Source organism: Gekko japonicus, unplaced genomic scaffold (assembly GCF_001447785.1).
Source record: "Gekko japonicus isolate JY-2015 unplaced genomic scaffold, Gekko_japonicus_V1.1 scaffold986, whole genome shotgun sequence".
NCBI lineage: Eukaryota > Metazoa > Chordata > Lepidosauria > Squamata > Gekkonidae > Gekko > Gekko japonicus.
The window spans coordinates 374,261-394,973 of NW_015164700.1; the positions used below are offsets into that span (position 1 = coordinate 374,261).

General features: G+C 46.2%; 1 protein-coding gene across 1 annotated transcript in view; it reads left to right on the forward strand.

The window, feature by feature from the left end:
* The window catches only part of STEAP3 (STEAP3 metalloreductase), a 43,602-nt gene that overhangs the window by 11,123 nt on the left and 11,766 nt on the right, over window positions 1-20,713 (forward strand). The window contains exons 2-3 of the mRNA XM_015409504.1: window positions 15,739-16,233; window positions 19,826-20,353. Coding sequence (XP_015264990.1) covers window positions 15,748-16,233; window positions 19,826-20,353 — 1,014 coding nt within the window. The 5' untranslated portion in view covers window positions 15,739-15,747. The remainder of the gene's footprint in view (window positions 1-15,738; window positions 16,234-19,825; window positions 20,354-20,713) is intronic.

Genomic DNA, 20,713 nt, shown 5'->3' on the forward strand with positions numbered 1-20,713 from the left:
TATAATGCTTAAGCAGATGCTGAGTCAAACTCCTGGGTCTTACTTCTCTACAAAAACAACTATATTTACACACAGTTCATTACATAATGTGCCTTATGGTAGGATACTCTGTTCAGTGTGCAGCAGTGGCTGAGGAGTGTACGACCCGGTACTAGGATTTCAGTGTTGGGATAGTGCGTCATTTTGCAAAGGCATTAGAACCCAGTTCTTCCTCCTTCACTGGTCCAGTGCTGTTAATTGGATCAGTTGTGCCAATACTCACTTAACAACCTCCCTAACAGTGGGGCTGATTGACAAATCAGTCAATCCTAAAAGAAATCAACCCTGACTGTTCCCAGGAAGGCCAGATAACGAAACTGAAGCTCAAATACTTTGGCCACCCAATGAAAAGGGAGCACTCACTGGAGAAGACCCTGATGCTGGGAAAGATTGAAGGTCAAAGAAGATGGGAACGGCAAAGGATGAGATGGTTAGACAGTGTCATAGATGCAACGAACATGAAATTGAGCAAACTTCAGAGGACGGCGGAAGACCGGAAGGCCTGGCGTGATCTTGTCCATGGGGTTGCGAAGAGTCAGACTCGACTGTGCGACTGAACAACAACAAAACAGTGGGGCTAACCCACACAAGAGGCATTTTGTTAGAGTGCCGTTTCCAAGGCCCCTTGAAAGGCATCCTCTGCTGTTCTGACTCTGTCATTTTAAAAAGTGTGGCAGACACTGAGATGATGTTGCACATAGTCAGCAAGGGTTTTCAGTAGTCATGTGGCCAAGCATAAGACAATGAAGGACTGAGATACGTCTTCCTAAAAGGATAGGACCACCTCCCTTTAGTTTTGAACGTGTACATGTACGCATACCATATATTTGTGGTATGCCCAGTAAAGTACATTGTAGATTTATCAGATATCAAAGGGTCCTCTGAACAGTTCATGTCTAATTTTCCCACCGTGGAAGCATATTCACCAAAGAGTACCATTCCTTTGTTTTTACTCTAGCAACATTGTGTAACCTGGGGCCTTTTCATATGTTCCAGAATCTTCCCGAGCAAGTTCTAAACTTAGCCCTTTGTCCTTCCTGGTGCTGTTTCCTTGTTTGTAAAAGTTTTCTCTCATGATCCACCTGGGCTGCAATTCATAGAGGCAGTAAGTTCACTGTCAGAGGCTCATGGTGTATGTATATTACAGGAAAGGCGTCCCAACCTCTTTAAGAGGTGCAACCTTTGGGATGTATCTGCAGACAGAAAGGATTTCCAGTTGCAGAAAGTGACTTCCTCACCTCCGCCTCCCACTGCAGCCAAAAATGCCCCCCCAAATGCTGCTCCCGGGAGACTCCCCTGGAATAGCTTGAGGGAGAGTCAGAGAGGTTTGCAATTGGAGGAGGGAATGATCAAAAGTCCCTCCCTCATTCCACCAGCAAAAATATTCCATGGGATCCAAGTCTATACACGCATTATGAGAACTCACGGTTCTCAAATTGAAAAGTAACTTTGCACTTAATTACCTGGTAGGTGGTTCCAGCATGAGTTACTGCATCAAAGATAAAGATACAGGCTAATTATGTGTTCTGCTGGTGGAAGGCACTAATGCGGGCTGAAAAGGAGGGTGATTTTTGTCAATTCCGCCTCTCCATCATAGGCTCCCCTCCCAAGTTATTCCTGGGGGCCCATCAACCCCCCTCCCAGAGGACACTGTTTCAGGGGACACAGCACACTGCAGTGAGAGGTGGCACACTGGAAAGTTTCTTCTGCAGGAGCCCCTCTGCTCACCCTTCATCAGAAGCTAAGACCCAAGTAGGCCAAGGAATTGCCCAGTGGGACTTTTGACTGCTCTTAATCTTCTAACAGCACACACGCCCCACCCATTCCACATGGCAAGAATGCTTTTGGGAGTCCTTTCACTTTCAAAAGTAATGTATCATACATTATCAGTGAAAGAGACACATTCAAAGCACCCTTGAGCACCTGGAAAAGAGCTGATCGGCTCTTTGGATCCTGACCAAACGTCACAGTGCTGCTAATTCTTTGCTAATGTAAGCCATATATCTGCACTTTTATCCAAGAGGGGAAAGCTCTGCATCAACACTGTGTCCGTAGAGTGCTTTCCCCCCCCTTACTAAATCCTTTGAACCATAGTAATGAAGCACATAATGTATCAAGAGAAAAATTGCAACAAGCCGCCTCTGGCATCAGCAGTTCGAGGCAAACCATCCTATGGCGACATAAAAACAATCTAGGAAGGTAAGCAATATTTAAGCTCTAGCTTGGGACAATCCCAAGATAAGTCTATAAGAACATTATGTATGTTATCTCTCCTTCCCTCACTTATTTCTGAGCAGCTTCTTTGGCCTCCCATGCAGCTGCTTGGTAACAAAACCTGTGAATTTTGTCACACCAACTCTAAGGGTCTATCACGATGTACAGTTTGGTGTAGTGGGTTAAGTGCACGGACTCTAATCTGGGAGAACTCCTCCACTTGCGCCTGGCTGGATGACCTTGGGCAAGCCGTAGTTCTGACAAGAGCTGTTTTAGAAAAAGAGCAGTTTCTGTCAGAGCTCTCTCAGCCCCACCCACCTCACAGGGTGTCTGTTGTGGGGAGGGGAAGGGAAAGGAGTTTGTAAGCCACTCTGAGACTCCCTTGGGTAGTGAAGGGCGGGGTATAAATCCAATCTCCTCTTCTTCTTCTTCTTTTACCTCACAGGGTATCTGTTGTGGGGAGGGGAAGGGAAAGGAGTTTGTAAGCCGCTCTGAGACACCTTTGGGTAGTGAAGGGCGGGGTATAAATCCAATCTCTTCCTCTCTCTCTTCTATAGGGGTGATTTCCCCTGTTTTTTTTTGAGGATTGAGTAGACGTGGGGAAAATCACACGAAGCTGCTGGGCAAAATGCAGCCGCGCAGCAGCTTGTGTGAAATTGACACGTACCATCGGGGCAAAAGGGAGGGAGCAGTGCTTGTGGGAAATCACCCCTACATTGTCAATCCAGAAGTTTCTTGGTGTGCCTCACCCCTATCTGTCCGTTTATCAGCCATGACAGAAAAGGTGATCAGCTTGTGATACACCTTCGTTCTTTTGAGAACTTGTGCTCTTTGCCTCTCCTACCCCCATACAGCCTCTTATGTTTTAGGACACCTTCTCTTTCTTGTGTGTCTTTGAATATCATGGGGTTGTCTTTCTTAAATTTTTATTTTCCTCCTGTTATTTCTCACAAATTGGAGTTCCAAATTAACAGCCCCATCCTAAGATACTCAGTTGGTATCCTCTACTTGCTCAGCAGAGGGAAAATACAGTCTCCATGTTGAGATGCAGAGAGCGTAGCCATTTCACTGGTGTTCTCGGCAACCGCACTGCAACCCATCAGTCATGAAGTGGCGTGTGTATGATGTCCCGTCCCCCCCAGTGACACGCAGAGATTAGAAGCAGCTAACCCACTGGCACAGCTGCGCCCCTCTGAGATATCAGCCTGGACGGTCCTCATGCAGATCACAACAACTGAGGAAACAGAGAATACCTCTACCTTTTGTCAGGTGCACACGTGGGGAATGAAAAACAGCCACTCCACTTACATGCCTCTGCAGCTGACTTGGCAGAGCCAACAGTGACAGGGGTACCCAAGACTTGACCGACACAAAGTTCTTGTCTGGGGAGTACCCCAAGATTACCAGCCTTTTGCTAGGCAAAGGGAACGTAGATAGAAGGGTTTCCACCCAAAGAACATAACTTTCTTGTCCCCTGCTGCAGCCTGAAATACCTTCCAGAATTCAATAAGCACCATAAGTAGCCAGTAACGTCAATATTTAGAATGGAGTGGTTGTTAGCTGCTGAGGTCTATTGGTGTGCCCCTTGTGTTTCCTGCTTGCTGGGTGGGTTACGTTGGCGGATTCAGTCACCTGTGTAAGGTACATGGTCCTTGCATCACCAGTTAGGGAAGTGGTATGTGTGTCTTACAGTGGAGCACCTGTAAAGGTCTTGGGCAGAGCAGTGTTATACCTATGCTACAACGAAGTTTGTTCTCGTCTGTGGCTGTTGGTGTGCAGTACTCCCTTCTGCAAATTGTGCTTTGTCTACATTTCCCATCACCATAATGTCCCCAGCCTGAGGCCAGAAAGGTATAGCACCAGGCCATGCACCTTCTCACCTGAGCAGAGTGTTCCGACCAGTGTTCCCTCTAAGCCGAGTTAGAGTGAGCTAGCTCACAGTTTTTTTAGCCTCTGGCTCACGCATTTTTGTCTTCGCTCAGGAAGGAGGGCTCCAGAGCAAACTAATTCATGCAGGAGCCAAATCACTCACTCACAACTTTAATGCCAGTAGCTCACAATGTAGAATTTTTGCTCTCAAGACCCCACAGCTTAGAGGGCACATTGCTCTGCAGTACTTAAAAGTTTACCTCGTGACCATTTGATTAGGCCCAGCATTATCAGAGGGTACGACTGATCACTTCCTCACTTCGCTTCTGATGCTCCTGTTTTATTTATTTATTACACTTCTGTTCTGCCTTTCCACCCAAATAGGGTCCCCAAGGCAGTAAACATCAAAACATTTCAACATTAAAAAAGCATTTAAAATAAAGTTTATATAAAATAATTAAACAATTCAGTAAAATATATATAAACACAAATACACACATCACAACCAGGGAGGAGGGCTCATAATAGTTAGTGGAGGAACAGAACAAAATAGTCTTCACCTACTGGTAGAAGACAATAATAGAGGGAGACAGATGGATCTCCCTGGGAAGGGAGTTCCAAAGTTCTGGTGCCACAACCAAAAAGGCCCTTTCTTGGGTTGCCACCCACTTAGCCTCAGATGGTGGGGGGCACGTGAAGCAAGATCTCCAAAGATGACTGGAGTGGACAGGTAGGTTCACAGGGTAGCAGGTGGTACTTCAGGTGCACTGACCCCAAAGTAGGACATGTACCATGGTGGCCAGGTCTTTTCTGCCCAAGAAAAGCCACAGCTGGCTAATCAGTTAAAGCTGGTAAAAGGCACGTTGGGTCACAGCTACTGCCCCTTTATCCATCAGTAGGACTGTGTCAAACACCACCTCCAAGCTAGGACCTGCTCCTTTAGAGAGCTTGCAACTCCATCCAGAACAGGAGATATCTCAGTTTCCGGATGAAATCTCCTCCCAACCAGTAGCACTTCTGTTTTGGTAGGATTAAATTTCCGTTTGTGATCCATCCCAAAACTGCTTCCAGGCACATGGTTGCTTGTGGTTTCCATAGTGTCCCTAGGATCTCCTGAAAGCACAAGATGGAACTGAGTGTCATCTGCATATTGGCAGCAACTCAGCTCCCAAATGTCTGGATGACCTCTCCCAGTAGCTTTACATTTATTTATTTATCAAATATATATCCTGCTCCCTCTCCCTTGAACAGGACTTGAGGCAGCTAACTACATATCAAATACATCCAATAAAACAGTACAAAACATACAACATTAATAAAACTATCCCGGTTAAAATCTATCCACTATCAAGCCGGGTAGGATGCATGGGTGGGAAAGACACAGCTGGAACATTATTTACCATCTGCCTGGTGGATCACAATCACCCAAAAGCAGCCCGAAAAGAGCAGTCCCACGAGGCACACACCTCTTTAGGCAGCTGGTTCTACAGGAAGGGGGCCGCTATTGAGAAAGCTCTTGCCCTTGTTGACACAAGGCAGACAGTTTGTGGACCAGGGACCTCCAATAAATTCCAAGATGAATATCAGAGAAGACAGGGCGGATCATGCCAGGAGAGGCAGTCCCAAAGGTATGAGGGTCCCGGGGTGTTTAGGGTTTTAAAGGTAAGTACCAACACTTTGAATTGGCACTGGAAACTAATTGGTGCAGCTGATGTAGGTTAGGTGTTATATTCATTGCCCAGGACTCTCCTGTTAGCAGTCTGGCATCCACATTCTGGACCACTTGCAGTTTTGGAAGCGTCTTCAAAGGTAGCCCTGCATACAGCATGTTGCAGTAGTCTAGTCTTAAGTTAACCATTGCATGAATTACTGTAGCAAGGACTGCCCAAGGCAGAGGCAACCAGTTGGCTGGCCCGGCATAAATGGTAAAATGCAGTTTTCGCCATAATAATAATAATTTTTCAATTTATTGATCGCTCAATCCTTGCAGAGCTGCCGGCTTTGAGCGATTTACAGTTACTCGTGAATTCACACGGGACTAACAATGATAGGGGTAAGGGAGGACAACATATATCTTTTTTTAATTCACACACATTTTCGCAGTCGACGGGGAGTTTGGTCAGCTGTAAGCTTCAGACATGTTCCGGCAGCATTCTCACTCAGTGTTGCTTGATGTCGTCAGCATTTTTCTCAGTCGCAGCGCAGCACTGCCACCATCTGGCTGGAATGGCCCATTACAGGCTACTTTTTTTGATGCTGCATAGATCTCGGCTTTTGATCTTACGCGCAGACCTTCCGCTCGTCGGCTAACACCACCCCCACCAGGGGTTTAGTGTGCCCACTCTCTCTAAGGAGTGGTACCCATTTTATCTACTCGCCGAAGCTTTCGAACCGCTGGGTGGACAGCGAGCTGGGGACAAGGCTGGTTGCTCACACCAGCGCGGGGCTAGAACTAACAGCAGTCCTGTTCAGCTCAGATGTTTAACCAGAGGATAAATCCCTTGTGCCACCACTCCCCAATGCCATAGAGGACACATGTTTGTCCATGGAGAGCAAAGAATCAAGCTGTACTCCCAGACTCCTGACAAAGTTCACCGTAGAACGTCAGACCCCATCCAGGATCAGTAGAAGTGGCCATGCCAGCGGTTTGGCTTCCTCAGCCACATGATCTCAGTCTTAGATGGATTTAGCTTCAACCAGCTCTTGCTTAGCCGTTCCACTATTGCATCCAGGCAGGAGGCCAAGACCGGAGTACTAGCATGTAGCCACTGGTCGCTTTTCAAATAAGAGACAGAGCTGGGTGTCATCCACATATTGATGGCACCCCATTCCAAACCTCCTGACAATCTCCGCCAGAGGGAACATATAGATGTTAAATAGCATTGGGGAGAGAATCAACCCCTGTGGAACTCCACAAGTTTTAGGGCCCATGGTGACGACCTCTCTCCACCCACGATTACTCTCTGGGACTGACCCTGGAGGAATGAGGAAAACCAGTTTAAGGCTGAACCCCTCACCCCCAGGGAGGCTAGGCGATTGACCAGGACCAAGTGGTCTACTGTGTCAAAGGCAGATGACAGCTCCATCAGGATCAGTAGCACCATCCCACCTGCATCAAGGTGTAACCAGAGATCGTCAACCAGAGTGACCAGAACTATCTCGGTCCTGAACCCTGGCCGGAAACCAGACTGGAAGCAGATGTCTCACCCAGGAATTCCTGGAGCTGTTCAGCCACTGCTTGCTCAATCACCTATCCCAGAAATGGAAGATTAGATACTGGGTGGTAATTGGCTAGGTCCTTCTCATCTAACGATGACTTTTTCAGGAGGGGTGTCACCACTGCCTCCTTGAGGGAGCTAGGGAAAGAGCCCTTGCGTCGCTGCCGCCTTGGGGGAGCTAGGGGAAGAGCCCTGAGTAAAAGATTTATAATGTCTCCCAGGGCTTCTTCTACCACTTCCCTGGAGGGTTTCATCAACTAGGAAGGGCAGGGACCCAAGGAGCAGATAGTAGGCTGAGCAGCCAGTAGGACCCTCCCAGGATCTGCCTGGGAGAGTGGGTTGAAGGAGTCCAAAAATAAACCTGGTTGCGCAGACAGGGCACTGAGATTCCTACTGACTCCAAATCCGTTAAGGCATGTTATGATAGAAGTTCTGCCTGGAAGACAGCCTTCTTGGGTTCAATACTGGTGGTGACTCTGATGCACAGTCCTATTGTATGTACTGAGCAGCAGCAGCAGCAGTCTGGTTCTTAGACCATCAGATTACAATTTCTATGCAATTAAAGTTCACTTTGAAAGAACAGGAAAGAATTTTACAACCATGGAAGGAATTGTGGAATCTGTGAGACATGTAACCTTGCCAAGCAGCTGTCTGTGCCACCAAAGAAGTAGGAGATCATGATAATGAAAAAAAACCAAACCTTTGATTCATTAAATCTACCAGATGTGTTCGAGAATTTCAGGTATTAGTACTGTATCTCTCATTCTTCAGTTGTAAAGACTCACTGTCTGAGTAATAATATCACACATCAGCATTAACTTTTAGAAGGAAGAAAAGAGCAACACTGGAATAAAAAGTTTGTATCTGTAAGGAAGAAAGATAGCCTTCAGGTTAAATTCTAGGCTGTCAGCTTCTAACTTAATGCTTTTTCTTATTACAAAGTGGATTCACACAGGTTGTTCCATTCTAGTATTGGAAGAATAGTTACATTCAGAAAATCCCATGGACTCTTTCTTATTATAGCAAAGCAGGAAACACTGTTGAAACGTCACATTGGCTTACATGAAGCTCATCTTCCAGTACTCAGACTGAGAGCTCAGAGATATCCAGATGTTTGAGGTACAGCCTCTTCACAATCCTGTATTATTTTAAAATATCCTACTTGTGGGGCTGTGGTGTCTCCTGCATGAAACAGCATTTGGACTTATTCGTGTTGAAGCACTGTTTGTAAAGTTATCCCAGCAGAAGAGGCAGTAAGACACTGTGGCCCAGTGAAGGCTAGTCTTCTTGTTGTGTATGCTGACCGCCACCGGGGGCCAGCGGACAAACAGAGCTTCCAGAGCTTGACTCTGGAACAACAATAGGGACTAGGCTCCTAGTCCCTCCACTGGGGAGCCAATGGGATCTGTGGTGGGAGATTCAAACCCACCAATGGTGACTAGGGGTGTGTCCCCAGGGATGTATATAGTTGGCCCCCCGGGCAGTTGTTCCCTGTTCTTGTTATGTTCCTAATAAAGCATGCTATGCACCACGTCGCTGTCTGTCGTCTATCCATGCGGCTACCCACTACATAACACTTCTCATTCAGTAGAATGAGGTTCTAAAATGGACTTAACTCTTTAAAAATGTAGGTGGGAAATGCCAGTTCTAAATGGCCCCCCATGTAAGAGATGCCCTGCAAACAGGGCTTTTTTTGTAGAAAAAGCCCAGCAGGAACTCATTAGCATAATAGGCCACACCCAACAACAGAAACTCATTAGTATATTAGGCCACACCCCTGACAGCACAGCTCATTAGCACATTAGGCTGCACCCCCATGTTACCAGAAGTGTGGTCATCCAGCCACACCCACCTTTTGCTTGTTATTCTGTTCCCCTTGTTTGCTGTCAAAACCCAGGGCCTTTTTTGTAGCAGGAACTCCTTTGCATGTTAGGCCACACACCCCTAACGTAGCCAATCCTAGTGAGTTTCTGCTGTTGGGTGTGGCCTATTATGCTAATGAGTTCCTGCTGGGCGTGGCCAACTCAGGAGCCAGCCGGAACTCCGTTCCTGTGCGTTCCTGCCCAAAAATAGCCCTGCCTGCAAGTAAAAAGCTGCTATTGCAGGGAGAAATGTCCTAGATGAGCTCTCACTCTGTGCTGTGCTAGATTACAATCTACAGTGAGTATTTCTGTAATGAAACATTTAAAAATACAGTTCCTCACCTGTACTTTGGTTCAGTCCACCATGTCAGCTTCAGAGTTCAACAGCCTCCTTCTCCTGCATTTATAGACTGGGCCTCAGTCATATTTGTGGACAGAATAAAAATCAGTTGCTAGGTACCCTCAGACACATCAGAATTCTATTCTCTTCTTCCTACCCATCAGTAGCTTTTGCCATTACGTTTGGATGACCCTGAATTGTGATTTGCCTTTCTCAGTTTGCCCTATCAGATCTTATTTATTTCCCCCTATGCCAGTTGTTCTTGCTTAACATCTTTGTTGCTGTTATTGCAAATGCTTTGCAGATGGGTCAAGTTACTACATTTCTGGGTGGAGATGCTCCTGGGAAGGCTCGTAAAGCTGGATACAAGACAGAGAGAAAGAGAGTCTTTGATTAAAGGGGCCTCTTTCATACTTAGACCTACTCAGCTCTCAGCAGGGATGTAGCACCTGCTCTGTTTTTCTATGGGAAATTTGAGCAGGGAATTAAAATGGTTTTGTTTCTGTCATAATGAGGCAGCTGTGGGGGGGGGTGTTGTTTTTGGCTCCCTTTGTGTGGGTGTTGGGGTAGCAAAATAGTTTCAGAAATTTGGTGCAGTTGCTAACATTCTTCCCGCTTTCTTTTGACAATGACTGATCACACAGTGCCCAGTTTTAATGCTGGATGTGTTGGGATGAACTAACTTTGGCAATGAAAGAGATGATGAATATAAGCAAATGTCTGGTTATAAGTATAGATGTCAAAATGGCTTCCCAGGTGATATATTAACAGTTGTCCGTGATTAGCATCTAGAATGTGCTCCGATTTATTCAGCTTAAGGCTGATATTTTTATAGTATGAAAAAAAAATCCAGTGTAGGATAGTCACATATTTCACTTTGAGTAAGTGACACAGTTTGCATAAATCTCAGTTTCCCAGAAGAATTATACTTCCTTTTAAAATCATTACATTTCATTTTAGTAGACATTGGTCCCTGCCACACGGCAGGGAAAAGGACGCTCGAACTGCGGCTAATGTGAGCCGCAGCAAAGTTGAGATGGCGTGGCGGGATCTCACGGATCCCCCGAGCCGCGGCGCCGTCGCTCCCCAGCACGATCAGATGCCGGGGAGAAAGCGACGGTGGGGAGGGGAGCCTGGCAAACTGCACATGCTCACACATGCACAGTTCGGCAAGGAGACGGAGATGAAAGACGCGCAGGCGATCCCACGGTCAGCGGTAGGTGGTTCTTTTTTGGTGCGGAGCAGCGCTGGAAGGGCCGGATCAGGGACAGAGATGGTACGCTTCCCAGATGTTGCGGTGGGATCGCGCCCGTTTGCTCCGCCCCCGTTCCGTCCCGCTCCCGGCCCAAAAGGCCTCGTATGGACAGGACCATTGAGAGGAATGTTGGCTCTGCCCCAACAGACCTGGTAGGTTAGTATTTGTTAGGGCTCTGTAGGAGTGGGAGATGATGGGATTGTACACAGTTGGAAGCAGTGCTGTAAAACTGACTCTAGTGTGCTATAGTCAGTTTTTGTTTCCCCTGTCCTGCTGTGGTCTCTGCCAGGTCCACAGCAAAAAGCCAAATTTAGCTCCTGGCAGTCCAAACACCATTTGGTGTTTCATATTTTTTTAATTTTATATCACACTTTTCTTCCTGGTTGAGGTCCAAAGAGGCGTTTTACATCATGCTCCACTCCTCTGTTTTATCCTGACAACAGCACCTTTGTGAGATAGGTCAGGCTGAGAGGTTGTCACAGGCTCAGCATCACCCATAAAGCTTCCATAGCAGAGTGAGGATTTGAACCCAGTCTTCCCAAGTCCTAGGCCAACACTCTTAACCAGGGCTTTTTTTGTAGAAAAGGCCCAGCAGGAACTCATTGGCATAACAGGCCATACCTCTGACAGCACAGCTCATTAGCATATTAGGCCACACACCCATGCCTTCCCTTGGACAGGCCAGGGAGGCATTTAAATGCCTCCCCGATCCTTCCAGTGCCCCCCCTGACCCGCCCGCCTCGGAGTCACGGGGGGGTGTCGCTCTCCAGACCTTTCCTCTGTAGCCACGCGTGCGCAGCGGTTTTGGCTGTAGTGGGCGTGGCCAACTCTGAAGCCAGCCGGAACTCCGTTCCTGTGCGTTCCTGCCCCAAAATAGGCCTGCTCTTAACCACTGTGCCACACCACGTGACTGTCGCAGGCAGATATTGGATAGTGTCGAGTAATATGTCCCACCAACCCTTTAAAATATCCTTATCTTGCTTATACGTGAAACTGTTGTCCAGTTTGACATACATTATATCATCGGATTAATAGGTGAAAATAAAGAAACTAAGGGTGATAGTGCACTGTTTATCCCAGATTTCTCTCAGTTTTAAGACACTTAGACTTGACTAGTATTATGTATTTACTCCCCCTGCCCCATGTACGTTTGTATAATTGTTGGACTTTGATCTAGCGGTGCTTTTGCATTGAAGGGGAAGTTACTACTTGTAAAATTAGTGCTGTCCTAAGAGCAGACGTCAGATATGGGAACAAGAACAAGATAGGGGTGTGTGATCATCTCCAGAGGAAAACTTGCACGTGAATCAGCAAAACGGAAGGTTTGCATGCATGCATGATGCTATCAGTAGCCACATGATTTCTTAGAGAAGCTAGCTTAATCACCTTGAGCTCATTATAACAGTGATTTAAACAATGGTGTTATTTAAATCTACCGTTAATTATATAGGAGATGTCTGGCAGAGACCTTTAACTCTGTTTTTGTTTTGTTTTTTGGTGTTTTTTTAAATATCCTGGGTTTGCTTACATTTTCTAACAGTCAAGTTGTCCAATTTTACATACACCACATCATCTCCTTGCCCTGTGAAAAACAAAGCAGCAGAGGATGCCATGTTGTTCATCCGGGGCCTTTTACAAACAAATGTGTTTATTCTGAATGACCATTATGGAGCATAAAACACCAGAGCGTAAAAGCAACCAGTGCTTTTTGCTTGAGGGGGAACTTGCTGTGCTTTTGAAGTGTTGTCAGCCTATGGTCAAAGAAGTCTCTAGATAAAATTGACCTCGACATGCAGAATATTAATACCTTCATTTAACCTAGAGTTGGAGACGTGCATTTCCTTTTTGCATAAGCTTTCCAGTGGATACCCAACCAAATGGCCTTTTCTAGCTTCACTCAAGTGTTGTCACACTGCTTCCAGGATGATAACCTCTTAACTCATTGTATCCTTATTTCTTTCCCTTCCCTCTGATGTTCTGAAAAGTGAATGTGAAGTTGACCGTGAGCCTATTGATTTAACAGTTGTCGCTTTGTAATGATGGGAAAGGGGTCTCTCCTTAGCTTGCTACCTTAAGGCAATAGTAACATGAGGGAATGATAAAAAAGTGATGATTATAATCTGTATTTATGGTTATGAGGACACTCCCAAGATCTTTCATCTACACTAAAATGCATAGATGAAAGGAACTTTATGAAGGCTGTCATGAAGATACTTTGAAAATATAGGGGGGGGGATCCTTGTGATGCCTTGAGAGCAATCCTAAGCAGATCTGCTTGGAAATAAGTCCCATTTATTCAGTAAGGCTTATTTCTATCAAAGTATTCTTAGGATTGCAGTCTTAGCTACTTTAATTAGATGGGGGAAAATGTTAAAATGAACTCAGGTTAAACTAATCAACTTGCAGCAATTATGAGAATGTGTCAAGCAGTAGTATTCAAACCCATGTACCTATTAAGTATTGAGACGAGGGCAGCTCTTTTCATAATAACATGCTTCTTTATTGAACTTCCGAACCAAAGACACAGGATCAACAGGAACCAATTTATACTGGTAAAAACCACACCCACCTTAAGCAACAACCAATACCAAGTAGGCAGCTAGGATCCTTCATTTGAAGGTCAAAGAAGACGGGGACGGCAAAGGATGAGATGGTTAGACAGTGTCATAGATGCAACGAACATGAAATTGAGCAAACTTCAGAGGACAGCGGAAGACAGGAGGGCCTGGCGGGAGCTGGTCCATGGGGTCGCGAAGAGTCGGACTCGACTGTGCGACTGAACAACAACAACATCCTTCATTTGCATGAACCATATACAGTGTAACTATTGATAGTGCAGCTATTGGATTATAAGCAACAAATATGATTGGCCATTACCGGCAAACACAACCAATAGTCTTAAGGCCTTTGGAGCCTTCACTCAGACCCAAGCTCCATCAGGACATAAGAGTACCAATGACCAAAGCAGATGCTACATCTTCATTCATCTATAAAGAAAAACAAATCACAAGCATGTGGGCCGCATAGGGAGCTTTTACTCGGCAGGCTTTCTTATTGATCACTGATGTTGTGTATTAACTGTATTAAATGCAATGTTAAGCTTGAGACCTTAGCCAGGATTCTAAGCTGGAACAATCCTATTGGCTAATGCTTAAGTATAACCAATCAGATGCAAGAGAACTGTGCTGGAGGGAACAAACCTGATTGGACATTATTGTAACAATGCTATTGGTCCTTAACTATTCTAGGGTGTGGCTACCTCAGCCCGGGATAGTTTAAAAGAGAGCTATGCTCCACTGTTTGTTGTGTGTTGTGTGTTCTTCTGAGGTTCTTGTTGATAATAAAGCTGATTTCACTTACTTACAACGGCGTTGAGTCAATACTTGATCACTGAATACATGATTGGCTATGCAGATTTAAATTACATTGTTTCAGTGGCAGCTGCCTCCACAACGTTTATTCTATTCTCTCTCATCCCTCTTCTCCAGTGTATTTTTAAATTACCATTCTTCTCCTCTGCATGAGGGGTTCCTCTATGCATGTGGCTCTGTCTCCTGCAGCAGCCATTTTGTGGTTGGCTCTGCTTCCTGTGGTGGCCATTTTACAGTTGCGCCCACCACCCTGTGTCAGAATTCCAAAGATCCCTACAGGCTCAAAAAGGTTCAGGACCCCTGGGTTAAACCCTTCCCTCCTTATATGGCCTCAACTGAAGTTGGGGCTGCAAACACTTGAGATTTGCCCTTGATATATGAACTGAATTCTGTTACCTTCATTACATCTTTTGTGGTCTTGAAATGTGGCTAAGCACTCCAGATCAATTAGGAATGAGAAAACATTATTTTATGAAATGTGTCACTAAGCAACAGTCTCCCCACCTTTTGTCAGAGGGTGGCACCTCTTTTTCTGTTCTTGAAGTCTTTTCCAACACTTGCTGGCATGACAAGACTCTTGTAATAATCTCTCCTTCTTTCTCTCTCCCTCTGTCTCCTTCTCTAAAGGTCAAACTGCATATTATGTTTTCTTCTGCATTTCTTCAAAAATATTTTTTTTCTTTGTTCAAATGCAGCGGAGGGAGCTGGAGGAGAACAGTGTCGAGAGAAGAGGGCTCTTTAACCTTTTAATCTTCTGCTGTTCTCCCACTGGAACTTCCTCAGAATTTCTTTCATCTTGGGGGGGGGGGGGGGGGGTTATGGAAGAAGGCACTTTGTCTTATGTTCTCTCGTTTTGTTGTTTTGGCAGTACATGGTCTTGTAAGCGATATGTTGTTGAAGTTCCTTTATAGGAGCTTGCTGTACTCCTCCTTGAAAAAGCAGCCCTGTAAGTCACATTTGCGGAGGAACAAGTAATTTCAAATGAAGTCAAAAGAAAACATGATGTGCATTTGACCCTTATCTTCATTACCGTTTTCTGCTGCTTTTGTTTTATGTCTTAATTTTTTCTTTTTTTTCCTAACTTTAAAAATTGAGGGGTTATTAACTTCTACAACACCTTTCCGTTTCAAAGCAAAACACCCAAAGGGACTTACAACATAGAATCTAAATTCAACAGGGTAAAAAAAGGTAGCTTAAAAACAGCAAGCAGCATTTAAATCCCAGGCTGGTTTATATGGTGGAGGTAGTCCACTAGGTACGGGAATCTCCAAGCCAATCTCAGGCCAGGACCTGGTATGTTGAGGTGTTTTATGTGCGACTTTGTTTATCCATACCCCAAAGAATATTGGTCCCAAATGCCCATTTAGAATCTGCTTCGTCAATCATATGATCAAAGTAGATTCTGGTCTTGTCACGCAGGCACAAGTTCCATCAGCTATCCCAGGGTGACTGCAAAAGTTGATTCAGGATCCTGAAATGGAAATTTTGCAAGGTTCATCCATTGTTCCAGGACAGTGGGGTGCCATTTGCAGCCCAATATTTGATACAAATTTGTCTTCATTTGTTTTAGCTTAACGGGATGCCAGGAGGTGACATGGCAAAGCCGCTCCTTGGTCAACAGAATGTGGAGAGTGACCCAAACCTTGCCCCAGCTGCTGGCAGCAAGACCATTGGCGTTCTGGGAAGTGGTGACTTTGCACGCTCCCTCTCTATGCGTCTGGTGTGCTCAGGTTTCAAGGTAGTGATTGGAAGCCGGAACCCAAAGCGCAACATGAGTCTCTTCCCTTCCGCAGCTGAAGTGACTTTCCAGGCAGATGCTATAAAGAAGACAGATATTATCTTTGTGGCAATATTCAGAGAACACTACACCACACTCTGTGACCTTAGCGACGAGCTGTCTGGCAAAATATTGGTGGATGTTAGCAACAATGCTGAAATAAGCCACCACAAGGAATCAAATGCTGAGTACTTGGCGTCACTGTTCCCAACATGCACTGTCGTCAAAGGATTTAACGTCATATCAGCATGGACACTGCAGTCAGGTCCCAGGGATGGGAATAAACAGGTAATGTTCTGTTGTTGTTATCAGTTGTCTGCATAGCATCATGTCTGTTAATGTCTGGAAGAAACAGAAGGGGTTAACCTGGCTTTAATGTGGTTACAGTAATTTTTTCTTGGCCTGTGATCAGAGCTCTCCTCTCGGCAATGTTTGTATCTGCCCAATGAGCAGCAGCACATGATGTGTCACAGTTCGATGCTGCCCTTCCTACAAGGGGCTAAAGATGGTTTATATGGTTCTCCCCCCTCTGCCATTTTGCTCTCACAACAACCCTGTGAGGTTGCTCAGGCTGAAAGTGTGACTAGGTCAAGGTCACTCAGGATTTAAACAGACAAGATGCTGGGAGTAGCATTATCAGAGCTCCTCATGCTTTCTTTTCTCTGAGGGGAGACATGATTGAGGTTTATAAGATTATGCATGGGAAAGAGCAGGTAGAGAAAGAGGTACTTTTCTCCCTTTCTCACAATACAAGAACTCGTGGGCACTCCATGAAATTGCTGAGCGGTCAGGTTAGAACGGATAAAAGGAAGTACTTCTTCACCCAAAGAGTGATTAACACATGAAATTCACTGCCACAGGAGGTGGTGGTGGCTACAAGCATGGACGGCTTCAAAAGGGAATTAGATAAGCATATGGAGCAGAGGTCCATCAGTGGCTATTAGCCACAAGGTATAGATAGGGGCTCTGGGGCAAGTGATGCTCTGTCTTCTTGGTGCTTGAGTGGGGGGGTCAGCAGTGGGAGGGCTTCTAATGTCCTGACCCCAATGGTGGACCTCCTGATGGCACTGGTATTTCTGGCCACTGTGTGACACAGAGTGTTGGACTGGATGGGCCTTTGGCCTGATCCAACATTGACGTCTCTTATGTTCTCTAAAAATCAGGTGCAGAGGGGCCCAGTTAAGATTGGGACTGCAAGGGGAAAGAGGGGTTTTAGCCTCCCACACACACACACACACAGCCCCAGAGACTCACTAAAGTTTTCCCAGTGGGGAAACTCGCACCAAGGCAAACAGTAGCTCCCTGAAGCCACCAGATTAGGAAAACAGTGTATGGGGAAGTTTAAAACTTTCCTCCTATTTGCAACACAGCCCCATCCAAACTGGGTCCCTGTGCACTTGATTTTTAGGTAACACTGGGCATTCTGTTCCAAGAACTCCCAGCATGTGGTCTATTTAAACCCTGAATGGTGATCTGAACCCTGTGGCTCAGTCCTAGCCTGAAATTTTATTTATTTATTTATTCATTTATTCATTTATTCAATTTATACCCCGCCCTCCCCGCGAATGGACTCAGGGGGGCTTACAACAGTGGCCCAATTGCCAATAAAAGCAATAAAACAATATACATCATTTCACTATAGGTTAAAACATAAAATCATAAGGTGCTATTCAGTTCTACAAATTGTTGTTTGTGATGGCGTATTAAGATGTCTCCGACAACTAGATTCCAGCTCAATGTCGTTCTGAGTCGCTCGGTGTAGCGGGCCAGATGTTAAAACTGAGGGCCGGGCTCGTTGATGGTGATGGTGGGGGCGGCTCCTAATGGAAAGCCTGGTGGAAGAGCTCCGTCTTGCAGGCCCTGCGGGACTGTAAGAGATCCCGCAGGGCCCTGATCTCCTCTTCTTAACCATTATACCACCCTGGCTTTCCTTTTCTGCTATCTAATGATAATTTGTCGTCTAACACAGAGTTCACCCTTCCTGAGTCTTCCATCTTTGGGTTTTTTTAATCTGGGCCTCAGCGTTTTTGGAACAATGGGTTCTGTGGTGCCCTTGGTGGGGATTGTGTAGGGTTGCCAACCTCCAGGTGGTAGCTGGAGCTCCCCCACTATTACAGCCGATCTCCTGGTCACAGAGATCAGTTCAGCTGGAGAAAAGGGTCACTTTAGAAGGTAGATTCTATGGCATTTTACCCTGTTGAAGTTCCTCCTTTCACCAAACCCCAGCTTTCTCAGGCTCCACCCCCGAAATCTCCGGGTATTTCCCAACACAAAGCTGGCAACCCTAGGGTTAGGGCCAGGGGTCATTTCGTAGAAAACGAGGTGCAGGAGCTTATTAGCATAACTTATTTGCATATGCCACACACCCTGACATCACTGGAAGTGTGTCGGAGGGCAACACCCACCGCTCAGGCTCCACTGGACTGTTTTGGATTGCTAGCTAGTGGGGGGGGGGCTGCAGATCTGTCCTCACAGAGGAGGGAGAGCTTGTACCTGAATAAAACTTTGTCCTAAAGGTGCCACTGGACTGTTTTTGGATTGCTAGCTATGGGGAGGGGGGAACACGCAGATCTGTCCTCACAGAGGAGGGAGAGCTTTTATCTGAATAAAACTTGGTCTTAAAGGTGCCACTGGACTGTTTTGGATTGCTAGCTATTGGGGGGGAGACGTGCAGATCTGTCCTCACAGAGGAGGGAGAGCTTGTACCTGAATAAAACTTGGTCTTAAAGGTGCCACTGGACGGTTTTGGGCCGGGGGGAGCTCTGCAGCTTACCTGGCTGCTTCTTGGTCTGACTGAGGCCTGCTGGGAGGAGGGGGTGGGGCTTGTTGCATGTGCCCGCCCCCTGGGCTTCTTACTGCCGGAGCTCTGCTCCTGTGCGCTCCCTCAGGAAATGACCCCTGGTTAGGGCACATAATGAGATGTAAACTCGTCCCATGTCCTGGTGCAATCCTAAACAGAGTTACACCCTTCTGAGTCTGTTAAAGCCAGTTGCTTAGAATGGAACGGTGCTTAGGATGCTGCTATAAGGACAGCTAGTGGGGAGGGCTTCCAGGACGTGTTGCTAGTAGAAGGAGCCTCGAGGTTTAAGCATAGATGCTCTCTGAGCATGCACAGCAGCGGTCGGAACAAATGCATCTGAAGTGGGGTTTAGCCAACGAATGCTTGTGTTGGAATAAAATTTTGTTAGTCTTTAAGGTGCTGTGAGATTCTTATTTATTTATTCCCTTCTGGAACCATTTTCATGGGAAAAAGGATTCCTGTAATCCCTGAGCTCCTTGGGTTTTCCTGTGCACAGTTTTCCCTGTGCTCCTGCCCATAAGCCATTGCTGGGGCAGTGAGAACCTCGTTTATCATCCTTAGTCGGTCTTTGATAACTCGGGCTCAGATCGAGGTGACCCTGAGCCAAACCCTCAGTCAGTCTTGAAGCTCACTGAACGACATTAGGTCACTCACTGTCCATGAGTTTAACCTGCTTCACAGTATTGTTGCAAGGCTGAAGTGGGATAACGTCACACATGTCCTCTAAAATCCTTGGAGGAAGTATGCAAATGTGATAAACAAACTATTTACGAATACAAACAGGGAATGCAGTGGTGGGAGGGGCAACGACTTTTCTTGTTAAGAGTCTTCAACTGTCAAAAACACAAGGCAGCTCTCATGGGAAGAGGAGAACATAGGACAGGAAGCACACAAGTGGCTGCAGAAATCTCACCAAAGCAAACTCTGAGCATTTGGGGGTCCTATGCTGCAAAATGCTGAAATGTGACTTTATTGTTGCTAGATAGGCAGTCCTCCTGCATCAGGTTCCATCACCTGTACCACCTCCCCGTGTTTTTGATCTTAGCTGCCAGTTGCTCACATCTCCTCTGTTTGCTGTAGGTTTTTATTTGCTCTGACAACCAGGAAGCCAAACGTGTGGTTGCTGAAATTGCTCACATGCTGGGGTTCACCCCCGTGGACATGGGCTCCTTGACCGCAGCTCGTGAAATTGAGAACATTCCTCTGCGCCTCCTCCCTGCTTGGAAGATCCCGGTCTTCTTGGCCTTGGCTCTGTTTCTGTGCTTCTATACCTACAACTTCATCCGGCAAGTTTTGCACCCTTTCATTCGGGACCATAAGAACAAGTTCTACAAGATCCCCGTGGAGGTCGTCAACACCACGCTGCCTTGTGTCGCCTATGTCATGTTGTCCCTTGTCTACCTACCTGGAGTGCTCGCTGCAATCTTTCAGCTGTACTACTGCACTAAATACAGGCGCTTTCCAGACTGGCTTGACCAGTGGCTACAGCACAGGAAACAGATTGGCCTGCTAAGTTTCTTCTGCGCAGCCTTGCATGCAGCATACAGCTTTTGCCTACCCATGCGACGGTCCCATCGTTACCTGTTACTCAATGAGGCCGTCAAGCAGGTACTGTACTCTTCCCTCTTTAGCTTACTGACCGTAAAACTTTTCTTTCAATTCTGTTGGCGAAACCCTTTTAATCCAAAATTCCTAGTTAGCCAGTTTCACTGGCTCATTGTATCTCTGTGAAGATGATTTGACGCATTGCCTTAATCCTGCGGTGGCTCAAGTGGTTAAGACGCTGAACTACAGGCTGTGGAAGGTCGGTAGTCCAGCAGTTTGAAACCCGAGTGTGCCACATGATGGAGTGAGCTCCCGTCTCTAGTTCCAGCTCCTGCCAACCTAGCAGTTCGAAAGCAAGAAATTGCAAGTAGATAAATAGGGACCACTTCGGTGGGAAGGTAACAGCGTTCCGTGCGCCTTGGT